Source organism: Tursiops truncatus, chromosome 5 (genome assembly GCF_011762595.2).
Source record: "Tursiops truncatus isolate mTurTru1 chromosome 5, mTurTru1.mat.Y, whole genome shotgun sequence".
In the NCBI taxonomy this organism is placed as follows: domain Eukaryota; kingdom Metazoa; phylum Chordata; class Mammalia; order Artiodactyla; family Delphinidae; genus Tursiops; species Tursiops truncatus.
Window position 1 is genome coordinate 42570630 of NC_047038.1, and position 13503 is coordinate 42584132.

Below are 13503 nucleotides of genomic sequence, written 5' to 3' on the forward strand. Positions count from 1 at the left end.
CAGCAGTATCACCCATCCTTGACATGTGGCAGGACTAAAGGCCAGCTCTGCACTGTAGTCTTTCCTGGAACACACGGACCCACAGACAGACCTTTACTGGGCTCAAAACTTCTTGGAATTTCTTTAACAAGTCATCAGAGAGCTCCCCTGTGGACTCTGAAAACTTCACTGAGAAAGCTTGAGACTACATAAAATTACATTTCGCAACTTTTAGTGCACAGTGTAGCAGTTTGTGAGTAAAGTGCTTTTAAGACATTTTAAACTACTCTAAAGTAAGCCTATTTTTGGTTAAAAGTCTCAATGGCTGATGAAGCTGCACGGTGTCAATCACTCTGTTATTTATTATCCAAGATGATAATAATTCCTAGGTTTTCCTGAAATAGTTATGAAATAGATGATATGATGTGTGGAATTTGCTTCTAAACATACCAAATGCAGGGGTAAGGGATTAGTTGAGTAGGGGTATCAATGAAATTATATTCCTCTCAGTAACTATTGAGCTGGTGGTGGGTACACAGCAACTCATTTTCCATTTGGTCTCTACTTTTGTGTATGCTCAAAATTTTCTGTAATTTTTTAGAATGTTCTTATGATTTAAAATATAAGAAGTGATATTTGTGGTAGAAAGATGAGAATCAAGTATTATGATCTGCGATAATACTAGCATGTTAACTCTCAATTATCCACAGTAATAGGTGTTTATGTGTATGAAAAATACTGCAGTGTCTTCTCTGTGTGAAGTCAGGAATCAGGTCCTGGTAACTAGCTGTGCTGTACAGAGGAGAGAATCTTACAGGGGACCTGAGTTCTAACTCTGGTCTTATCCATAAATGGGGCCTTTGGAAGAGTCACTTTTCACTGAAGGTATTTTCTTCTCTATAAAATGGGAAAATCAGGCAGATGCCCTCAGAGGGCATCTTCCTTCCCTAATGACTTGAAATTCTCACTGGAGTGAGTTCCAAGGCATTAGAATCCTGTCTTCCTCTTTCAGCTCCTCATCTCCAGGGCCTGCGGTGGCACCTGGCACAGGTAGAGGTCATGACATTTGTTCATTCAATGAGTGTGTGAATTGCCTTTTTTTAAATATGCAAACCACTTTTCTCACAAGAACTTACATCTTCTCAACAATGAAAGCAGATTCAGTTCATAAGCCAAATGAAGTCTGTATAGCTTATTGAAGTCACCTCAATGAGAGGCAGGAAAATGGCAGCGAGCATCACCTCTATTTGTATCAACTTCATTATTGTAACAGACTGGGGTTGAGGGAGAGTTGGCAGCCTGCCCCATAAAACCCTGCTCACAGCCTTTCAGGATAAAGACCAGAACCTTCCAAGCCCAGCAGGGCCCTGCTAGTTCCAGGCATACCCTCCAGGCATATGCTCTCCTTTGCTCTTTTCAATGACCTTCTTTCAAAATCATCCGATTCCACCTCAGGGCCTTTGCACATGGCATTCCCTCAGCCTGGAAGTGTTTTCTAATTTCTCTTCCTGGTTAATGACTGTTCCCCTTTTATATTTCAGGTCACATGTCATTTCTTTAGACAAGCCCTAGGTCTCAACTAGGTTGCCCTGCTTAAACACTCCCATAACACCCTTTACTTTCCCTTCAGAAAACACTTTCCAGAGTTTCCTGAATTTATTAAATGATCGTCTATGTCTTAAATATGATATAAATAAGAAACAACTTCACTTTTCTCCCATCACTTTTTCTAGTCAAATCCTGTTGGATCTTTTTCTCTGCCCTTTCGTGACAACTCAGGCAAATTCCTTAGCTTTCTGGTCACTTTGAATGACATGAACAATCTTGTTGGTCAATTGTGACTCATTTTCAGACATTAAAAAGACAAATCTAAATCAACACATCAATATCACATCCAATAGAAAGCTTGTTCTTTTCCAAGTCTTCAGCTCAGAATGTTATGCTTTTCACTCTTCCCCCATCTCCTACCTCTCCTTCTACTTTGGGCATGTCCAGAGTCAGATAAGAAGGGAGGAGAATTAGAAAAATGTGACCAAAGTATGTTTACTTAATAGGTACTGGTATGGTTCTTTTCTGGCTGCCGATACCTGCTTGGTGCTCCAGGTATTCAACTGCTGGCTCTCTCTGGTTGAAAATTTCCCGTAGCCATTAGAGGCTTTCTGAGGGAACTCCACGCTTTACAATTTCCTAATATGGGTGATAAAGTCCTTGGGTGATACCCTGCTTTGCCCCCATACCATCCTCAGCTTCTGCAGTCAGTGGTATGCTAGATGGCTTCTTACTGGCTTCCTCATCCTAGAAGGACACCCTCCTGGCTCAAGAGGTCCCACCTAAATGGCCCAATCCCAGTTGCCATCCTCAGTGTCATCTGCCTCTTGGGAAATTCATACATCCTTGCCTCATCAATAGCTGCTTTTATACTGCTCTCTCTTCTCCAGACAGCCTTCTGCCTTCAGAATTCTCTAATTTCTATGATCACATAAGACATCAAACTTTAGGGGTAGCTCAAGCTTCCCCACATTTCTCTGATCCCATGAGAATTGCAAGGCTTTCAGTTTCACAGTTCAGTTAATATACAACCGGTGAACAAAGTGGTTTCTTTCTTGCAGGCACCTCTGATACTATCAGTAATCTCTTGGAGTCCTTGCCACTAGTCTGGGAGTTGGGGAGGGGGTATTATTCCTCCATCTCCTCCCTCATAGGAAGGGAGAGGAGAGGTCCTTCGCACTCCCTTATCAGCTAATGACGCTCTACCTTGATGGCTCCCTTCAACTATTCATCCTTTTTGAATTTCTAGTTTTCTTTTATGTGGGTAAAAGTGGACTATAGCTAATATCAGATCCAGCTGGTTTTTGGCAAGTCTTAAATGGATGTATGGGAACTGATTGCCCATTATTCTCTGCCTTGAGTGCTCAACTGAAACTCCAAGATGATGGAAAGTCTGAATTAACATCTGGTAAACATAGTCTTATGCTTATTTGATGAATGTCTGTCTTCCCTACTAGACTTTTTCTCTCTAAGGGTAAGAGCTCCATGTTTGCTCCCCATTGAATACCAAGATCAAGCACTCAGTATCTGGCATATAGTAGGAGCTCAATAAGTATGTAATGAGGTGATTAATAAAAGAACAGAATAAAAGAGTGAGAAGACCAGATCAGATTTATATCACTGACACTCCCTGGCTTGGAAGGACTAACAGAGGAGGCATCATTTGAGGAAAAGTAGATAAGGTAAAGATTCCCAATTTCTGACTGCCCATCAGAATTACCCATAGAGCTTTTGAAAAATATCAGTACCTAGAACTAATCCACTGGTGTGCTGATACAGTAGATCTAGTTAAGAATCCATGAGTTAAGGTGCATAAAAGATATCCAAATAATGTTCTAGGAGGGTTCGAAGGAAGGGAAGGCTGTACCTGCTGAGAGTATCAGGGAGGCTTTCTGGAGAAAGCAATGCATAAGGAGGACAAAAGTGAGCATATGTAGAAAAGGGCATGGGAAGGACATGGCCAACAGGGACTTGTAAGCAAGAGGAGATGATATAAGCGGGCACTGAGGCTAGAAAGACAAGGTTAGATTCCCGCCCGAACCCAGTGCTATGGGAAGGAAGAGGAGGAGTCAGGCGTGCAATCCACCCACCTGCAAGCTGTGTGGATGCAGGAACCTGGTCTTGTAAAGTTAGAAACACCCTATGGGGATACATGGTACAGTGGTTAGGTGGGCCAACTGTGGATCAGCCTGCCCAAATTCCTCATCTACGAAGGGAGGATGATAAAATTACTCACCTCAAGAGGTTATGGTGAGGATTAAAGGAGAAAATGATGTCATGTCTTAGCACATAAGCTAGAACCTTCTTTTAAAAATAATTCTAGTACCGAGAATTGGCTTATATATATTCCCAGTGCTGTGCTGATCTAGCTTAGACCGGCTAGCAAGGGCCAACTCCACACAATTTTGCATTTAGTGAATATCAGGTTGGTAGCTTGAAATTGGCCATGATGGAAGTATTTACACCAAGGAAACTGACAAAGCTATTAATCTGTACCTGTTTCTTGAGAGCTGGTTCACCAGCACACTGTGAGATGCTCTGTGAACGTTGATTGGATTGATCTAGATTGAACTGAATTCAGTTGAAAAGTGAGTTAAGGCTACAGGAAAATAAGCACAAGCTGAGAGGAGAAAAAAATGTCTGCCTAGAAAAGACAGAATAAGACCTTGGCCTCGACATGAGTGGCAGGTGTAAATGGAACCCGACTTTTTTACTTTAAGCCAATACTTCCTTCAGCATATTTTTCTACCCACTTTTTTTTTTTTGCTACTGTCTCTAAAATAAGTGTGAAAATGATGAGTGAAATAGGCAATAACAAGTTTTAGTAACATCTGAGGTCTGAATGCTCTAGGAGACAGTTTCAAAGGTTTTATTCTCTCTGTGAAGAAGAGTAAATCCAGGAAGATATAGACTATAATAAGTTAGCTAAGATGAAAAATAATGAAGAAAAAATCAAATATTGCAGAACAGAAAAAATACAGTGATACTTTAATAATATAAGAAACCTTGCCATCGAACACTAAAGGGAATTTAAGGAAGTTATGAATGACACAGAAAAAGCAAATATGAACACCCGTAAATTGTGTCAACACTTGGTCAAGTTAAGACAGAAAAATAAGAACACATCTACCTCTTTTGGAGGTCAAAAAATTTACCCATTTCTAAGCTCTTTGATGGAGATTGTACCAATCCAAAGAAAAATGAATGAGAAAAGCCCTTTAAGAAGTCATCACTTACATGCACCCCAATATTCATAACAGCATTATTTACAATAGCCAAGAAATGGAAACAACCTAAGTGTCCATTGACAGATGAATAGATAAAGAAGATGTGGTATATATATACAATGGAATAGTACTCAGCCATAAAAAAGAATGAAATAATGCCATTTATAGCAACATGGATGGACCTACAGATTATCATACTAAGTGAAGTAAGTCAGAGAAAGATAAACATCATACAATATCACTTATATGTGAAACCTAAAAAAAGATACAAATGAAGTTATTTACAAAACAGAAACAGACTCACAGATATAGAAAATAAACTTATGGTTACCAAAAGGGAAAGGGAGGGGAGGGATAAATTAGAAGTTTGGGACTAGCAGATGCACACTACTCTACATAAAATAGATAAACAATAAGGTCCGACTATATAGCCAACTCCACACAACTTTGCATTTAGTGAATATCAGGTTGGTAGCTTGAAATTGGCCATGATGGAAGTATTTACACCAAGGAAACTGACAAAGCTATCAGGGAACTATATTCAATATCTTGTAATAAACTATAATGGAAAAATTCTGAGAAAAGAATATATGTATATATATAACTGAATCAATTTGCTGTACACCAGAAACTAACACAACATTGTAAATCAACTATACTTCAGTAAAAATAAAGTTATCCCTTGTATACAAATAAATGAACATATCCACAGGCTGACATCCCAGAAATTAAGATTATAAGGACTGCTATTCTAGTCCAGCCTTTTAGAAGACCTCAGAGGGGAGTGTGGGAAGATTACCTTCAAGTCAGATAGTCAGGGCCTTCCTACACAAGTCAGTGGGTTGTTCTGTGGTGTTAGGCTAGGAGTGAACTAATGAAAGAATTCAGCCTCTATGACCTATGTGCCAGTTCAAGTTCAAATATAGTCATGCCATTTTTCTTTCTTCCAATTAGTTCTCAGGATCCCATTTTTTTTTTATTATCAGGTAGACTAGTCAAGATCTAAATCCTCCCCTCCATGAATGATCTAAGAATTCTAGGGGCATTCTTGGTTCAAATGGGGTCATGTCTACTTCTATCCCAGGCAGAAAGTGAAAAACAAAAGTTTTGTTCACTAGTCTTGTTGCTTTAGCTGCCACCAAATTGCCACACTCTAATTGTGCAGAATCTAGTAGATGCTTGTCCATTTGTAGGAGATGCTCTCACTAACCCCGGTACTACCGCCTTACTAAGTTTTAATATAATGACCCTCTTAATTCTCCACTGTTCCCCAAAGGAGAGCTGTGATGACAGAATCACTTAGGACACACGAACTTTCAGCTTCATCCATGTACTCCACCAAAACCAGCCACCCCCAAATCCTTTAATGCTTTTGGCCCAGACTCCCAAGTACCTCCCTCTCAATTCCATTCTGTGGTCCACAGTATTCGTTCTTCACAGCAGGCTTTGGACCAAACCAACGCTGTCGTCCATGACTAATTTCTTTAAGTTTACATCATGGAAAGAAGGGGCTGGGTCCTTGGTTCCTTCCTTTCCAGAAGGCCCTGGATGCTTTAAGTAAATAACCTCAACCCCTCTCCAGCCAAGGGTCCCTGAAAGGAAAACCTTCATCAAACCACTACCAAGTGCTTCCCTTTATGCAGAGAGTCACCTGAGTAACCTCTCTCAATATCAAGTATCCCCTTCCAGGTGACTTGTATCTCTACTTGTATGTAAGGTGTAGAGTGGCTGACATTACTTTTTAAGCTCTACCTCATGAGGCACAAGATGAGAGAATATTAAGAACGGTGAGAAAACTTAGAAATAATCAAGGACAACCAATTTATTTTTTTATATCTTTATTGGAGTATAATTGCTTTACAATGTTGTGTTAGTTTCTGCTGTACAACAAAGTGAATAAACTATATGTATACATATATCCCCATATCCTCTCCCTCTTGAGCCTCTCTCCCACCCTCCCTATCCCACCCCTCTAGGTCATCACAAAGCATCGAGCTGATCTCCCTGTGCTATGCAGCAGGTTCCCACTAGCCATCCATTTTACATTCGGTAGTGTATAAATGTCAGTGCTACTCTCTCATTTTGTCCTAGCTTCCTCTTCCCCCCACCCCATGTCCTCAAGTCTGTTCTCTACCTCTGCGTCTTTATTCCTGCCCTGCCACTAGGTTCATCAGTACTGTTTTCTTAGATTCCATATATGTGTTTTAGCATACAGTATTTGTTTTTCTCTTTCTGACTTACTTTACTCTCTATGACAGACTCTAGGTCCATCCACCTCTTTACAAATAACTCAATTTCATTCCTTTTTATAGCTGAGTAATATAAGGACAACCATTTTATTTTGAGGATGAGGAAACTCTCTCTGATTAAGGTCCTACTCTGCTTTAGCAAAAGCTGTGCCTCACTTGTGTGCTCAAGGCATTATTTTTATGACTCTATGTTCGAACTCAGATTTTTGACAGCCAATAAATTCAAAAGACTATGTCCTCCAGATAGGAGGGTGGATAGCTAAGGCAAAATAAAGCCCACGAATATTCTTGGTCAAATTTGTGATTCGTGCCCATTTCCCCAACTGGAAGTATTTCTTTCAATTTGCATTCTTAATAGCTTGAGAAGAATGGTGGGGAAAGCAAGATAAAAACAAAATTTTTCATTCACTCAGTTTCCATAAACACCATCATGAATTACATACTGCTCTTGTAAGGATATACATGAAGTTCGTATCAAAAGGACAAAAAGAAATTGATAGCACTGAAGATGAGTCGTCATAGGGTCTGGAGAACCATTCTGCCTTTTGAGTTGTGATCCATTCTCTATATGAACAAAGACCTATTAGTCTTCTGAAAATATCCAATCATTTATCCATTCAGAGAACAAAGAAAACAGCAGTACAGTATTCATCACCCTCTTTCATTTTGTAGCACATAGGATGAGGGACCATTTTCCTGCCGTATTTACCCAGAATAGGGACATCTTTCCTTGTTATCTCATGAGACACAATCCCACTTCCAGAATCTGAAGATTCTACATTGAAAATGCTCAAAAAGGGCATAACTTTTTTCTCTAAGTTAACAACTAATTTCCAGTCAGTGAGTAATTTTTTTCCTGAAACATCCACTCAGTGGAAAACAAATGAAGAGGGGAAAAAATTAAGTAAACAAATCTGAAAACGAGGCCACAACACACGGAGATGGAGGTGCCTCTACAGCTAACGGTCAAGAAAAGCAGGCACTTTCAGGTTTAACTCAAACAAAATCGAGGTTTTCAACTGGCCCTGATTGAGCCTCACCCAATGAATGACTTTCAGTGCCTCTGGCTCTTTGGGACTAACGGAGAGAATTATTTTTAGCACAACTATTTGGAAACCTCTGAGAACTTGGATCTGTTTTTCTGTCTGGTACCAAAGCAAGATTTTCTCTGAGCTCTCATGAAAGATCCTCAGTCTCTTGTGGATTTAGAATTCTGGAGCAACCCACCATCCCAGAGCAAGGTATGGTGTTTACTCTTTTTTCAGAATTTTGGCAGATGTGGCTGCAATGTCCTATTTCATTACGGTAGCTTTTGAGTTTATTAAACAGATGGCTCTGGAAGAAGAATCCATGAAACTGAAGACCTGGGTTCAAATCTCTGGTCTGACACTAGCTTTGTGACCATAAACAAGTTACCTGACTTCTCTGGACATTGGTACCCCTGTCCGACCTACCACAAAAGGGTCCTTGGGAAGATGATACAGGCTTAACGTTGCTCTGTAGATGACAAAACATTTGATAGATGTTAGAACAGATTACTGTTGTGCCATCGTAGCCTTTTACATACAGCAGATGGAGTTTATAAATTATGAAATGTTTATAAGAATAAATATTGATGAATATTTTCCTTCTTTCAACTTTTGTTGAGCCTCTACTGTAGATCAGTCTTTGTCCTAAATGTTTGTGATAGAGTTTGCATTTTGGTGGAGAAAAAGCAATAGTTAGTCATAACACAATGTGGTTGTGTGGCTATGCTGCGTGGAGTAGAGACAGGAGAAGGAAGGGACTTCATGGCCAACAGAAGAAGCTGTTCTGAGGAGGAAAACCAGGGCCCCAAAGGGAGAGCTGAGGAAGAACAAACAGAAGGCACTGGGGTGTGAGCAGCTCAGGTCTGATCCCGTCTTGCTCACAGTGAACTCCTAGTGCAGCCAGAGGAGGACAAACCCTGCTGTTGTGAAATCCCTTCCCCTGCAGGCCAAGGATATGTCTCGTTTTGGCCTCCATGGTTACCTATCCTCCTCCTAATGAATTCCAAGTAAAACACATTTTCAACTTGAATTAGTAATTGAGCCCTTTGCCATGAAGTAATGTTACAGTTTCCCTCACATGATGTCAGGGAAAACCCAAGTGTTTAGAGACAAAAGAGCTCAGTTCAAATCCTGCCTGGGCCATTTTTAGGGCTGTGTGGACTTGAACCCTCAGACTCTCCATTTTATTATTTGTAAAGTGAAGATAATAGCACCAACTTCATAAAAGTGGTGTGGGGATTGAGTAAATGGTGTCTTGAAAGCACAGTAATAAGAATACTAGTAGGTTCCATACATTCCAATTAATCTTTTTTTTTTTTTTTTTTTTTTTTTTTTTTTGCGGTACGCGGGCCTCTCACTGTTGTGGCCTCTCCCGTTGCGGAGCACAGGCTCCAGACGCACAGGCCCAGCGGCCATGGCTCACGGGCCCAGCCGCTCCGCGGCATGTGGGATCTTCCCGGACCGGGGCACGAACCCGTGTCCCCTGCATCGACAGGCGGACTCTCAACCACTGCGCCACCAGGGAAGCCCCTAATCTTTTTTTACTTAGTTTTTTTGTGGTAAAATATACACAACATAAAACTTGCCAGAGTATACAGTTCTACGGCATTGGGTACATTCACAACGCTGTACAACCATCACCACCATCCATCTCCAGAACTCTTCATCTTCCCCAACTGAAACTCTGTCTTCATTAAACACTCATCATTTCCCCCTCCCTCCAGCCCTTGGTAATCACCATTCTATTTTCTGTCTTTACAATTTTGATTATTCTAGACACATCATATAAGTAGAATCATACAATATTTGTCCTTTTGTGACTGGGTTATTTCACTTGGCATCAAAGTCTTCAAGATTCACCCATGTTGTAATATGTGTCAAAAATATCTTCCTTTAAAAGCTGAATAATATTCCATTGTGTGTATGTGCCACATTTTGTTTAACCATTCATCTGTTGATGGACACTTGAGTTGCTTCCACCTTTTGGCTATTGTGAATAATGCTGCTGTGAATATGGGTATACAAACATGTTTGAGCTCCTGCTTTCACTTCTTTTGGGTATATCCAGAAATGGAATTACTGGATTATATGATAATTCTATATTAAATTTTTTGAGTAATCACCATACTGTTTTGTACAGCAGCTGGACAATTTTACATGTCTACCACCTACATTTTAAATTTTTTTCCAGCTTTATTGTGATATAATTAACATATAACCTTGTGTAAGTTTAGAGTATATGACATGAAGATTTGGTACTCATATGTATTGCAAAATGATTAACACAATAAGATTAGTTGACACATCCATCACCTCAGGTAATTATTATTTTTTGTGTGTAGTGAGAACATTTGAGATCAACTCTCTCAGCAACTTTCAAGTGTATGATACAGTATTGTTAATTATAGACACCACGTTATACATTAGATTCTCAAAATGTATTCATCTCATAGCTGGAAGATCCTTTGTTTGTACCCTTTGGCCAACAACTCTTTGTTTCCTCCACACTTCAGCCCCCGGTAACCACAATTCTACTTTGTTTCTGTGAGTTAAGCTTTTAAAATTTCACATATAATCAAGATAATTTGTCTTTCTCTGTCTGATTTATTTCACTTAGTATAATGCCTTCAAGGTTCAACCATGTTGTCACAAATGACAGAATTTCCTTCTTTTTTGTGGCTGAATAATATTCCATTGTATATTTTATACACACACAGACACACACACGCACACACACACATACACACACACACACACACAAATATATATATCACATTTTCTTTATCCATTCATCTGTTGTTGGAAATTTAGGTTTCTCCCACGTCTTGGCTATTGTGAACAATGCTGCTATGAACATTGGGGTGCACGTACCTTTTTGAATTAGAGTTTTCATGGGAATACAGACATCTCTTCAAGGTAATGATTTTCATTTCCTTCAGATAAATACTACCCAAAAGTGATATTGCTGGATCACATGGTACTTCTATTTTTAATTTCTTGAGGAATCTCCATATTGTTTTCCCTAGTAGCTGTACCAGTTTATATTCTCACCAACAGTGTACAGTATTCCTTTTCTCCATGTTCCCACCAACACTTGTTATCTCTGGTCTTTTTATGATGGCCATTCTAACAGGTGTGAGGTGATAGCTTATTGGGTTTTTTTTTCATTTTCAATTTCCTGATAATAAGTGATGTTGAGCATCTTTTCATGTACCTGCTGTCCATTCATATGTCCTCTTTGGAAAAATGTCTATTCAGATTCTTTACCCATTTTTAATTGGATTATTTGGTTTTTAGTATTGAGTTATATGAGTTCTTTATGTATTTTGGATATTAACCTCTTCTCAGATACATGAGTGGCAAATTTTATCCCCCATAGGTTGCCTATTCATTTTGTTGATCGTTTTTTTTGCTGTGCAGCTTTTTAGTTTGGTGTAGTCCCACTTGTTTATTTTTGCTTTTGTTGCTTATGCTTTTGGTGTCATATTCAAAAAGCTGTTGCCAAGACCAGTGTCAAGTGCTTTCTCCCTGTGTGTTCTTCCAGAGGTTTTACGATTTTAGGGCTTACATTTAAGTCCTTAACCCATTTTGAGTTATATTTTTGAGTGGTGTGAGATAAGGTTCCAATTTCTTTTTTTTTTTTTGCATGTGAATATCTAGTTTTTTCCAACACCATTTATTTATTGAAGAGACTATATTTTGCCTGGTGAGTATTCTTGGCTCCCTTGTCAAGTATTAGTTGACCATGTATGCATGGGCTTATTTTATTTTATAATAAAGAAAAAACATGTTATTTACTGAAAGCTCTCAAACTGTGGGCACATTTTCTAGAAGTTAAATCTTTGCACTGATTTATTCAGTATTTCTCCAAGTATTTTCCATAGCTAGTTTAGCAAAAACTAAGGGTTTTATGACTTAAAATATTTACAAAACACTATATACTACATTCCTGCCTTACAGATTCAAAATATACATTAACCTGAAGGCTTTGAAATCTATAGTACCACAAAGTATTATAATTTTTTAAATGGGTATTTAAAAAAATTAAAGATCTGTTACTTTGTAATCCTTACAGAAAAATAGGATAGAGAATCATTTACAACTAACATCCAGGACAGATCTGTTCAAATTAACAATATTTCCAGAGCTTTGATTTTCTAACTCCAAAGGAGCACACTAGTGGAAAAAAATAATACATTTTAGCACATATTCTGCATAAATTTACATAATTCAATGTAATATTTCAAAGTATTTTGTATGAGGAGTGACTGCTAATGTGTATGTTTCTTTTTGTAGTTTTAAAAATGTTCTAAAATTAGATTATGGTGTACATTGAATTGTATACTTAAATTGGTCAGTTTTATGGTGTGTAAATTAAATCTCAAAAAGCTGTTTAAAAGTATTGTAATGTGTATAGAGCCATGACTCACATAGTTCATTCCCAGTCAGAATAACCAAATTCATCACAAACCAGTGGGGCAGTGGTTGAAGGATGGACTTTTTAATACAAGGTGTTGAAAATATAAAGTTGGATCCCTACCTCACACATTTTAATCAGAAAGACTCCAATGGCTCAAATTTTAAAGGTGAAAAAATGAAAATAAAATTGAAAGAAAAGTGGGAGAATTCTTTTTATTATCTTGAAGTGGGGAAGACCTTCTAAACACAAGAAATTGAACCCCCAAAAGTGTCTTCAAGATAAAAAGATTTTTTAAAATACATGAATGAAGTGAAAAAACAAACTGGGAAAAGCTATTTGCTGCTCATGTCATAAACCACATGCAAAGAATATACATATAAATATCTATCGCACTATTGTTTGTAATATCACAAGAATAAAAATGTCCCAAGTATCCATCAATAGGTGACTTGTTAAATATAATAGATTCTTACGATGGATATTCCACAGCGACTAAAAAAAGAATGAGGCAGCTCTGTCTATATACTGATATCTCCAAGCTAAGTGGAAAAGCAAGGTGCAGGAATTTGCATACAGTATGCCTACAGGTGGAAGGACCCACAAGAAACTAGCAAAAGTGATTGCCTCTAGAGAGGGAACCTACATGTCTGGGAGACTGAGAGGAAAGAGAAGAGATTTCCTTTTCATTGCACATCTTTTTTTAATTTTATGAAGGTGCATGTTTTATCTATATAAAAATAAATATTTTAAATACTTTAGACTATACAAAGTTAAAACAACTTAAATCCTTTATCTGTATTTCTCAAACAGATACTGCAAAAGGGACCCATAGACCCCAGGAATATTTCTTTAAATTCTCTCTTTCCTCTTTCTTTTGTAATATTCTCATATTCCATAATTTCTATCTAGTCTTTTTCCCACAAAAATCACACCTTCCCCGCCCCCAAAATCTCCTTTGCCCTCAGCCTGAGTTTTTTGTGCTAAGCACTATTCTACATGGTTGGAGACGTCAATGGCTAACACAAAGATCCCTGCCCTCATGAAGCTTACAT

The 13503-nt window shown here is 38.4% G+C and overlaps 1 protein-coding gene across 7 annotated transcripts in view; it reads left to right on the forward strand.

Annotated features, from left to right (window-relative positions):
* Positions 1-13503, forward strand: part of C1QTNF7 (C1q and TNF related 7) — a 127277-nt gene that overhangs the window by 100849 nt on the left and 12925 nt on the right. The window contains exons 1-2 of one of the 7 annotated variants that reach the window (XM_073805081.1): positions 8152-8244; positions 10843-10947. The exons of 4 other annotated variants lie outside the window; for them this stretch is intronic. In XM_073805081.1, the coding sequence (XP_073661182.1) occupies positions 10923-10947 (25 nt within the window). In that variant the 5' untranslated portion in view covers positions 8152-8244; positions 10843-10922. Of the gene's footprint in view, positions 1-8106; positions 8245-10842; positions 10948-13503 lie in introns of those variants that run through there. 2 more of the 7 variants (XM_073805080.1, XM_019928475.3) reach the window with 2 other exon arrangements.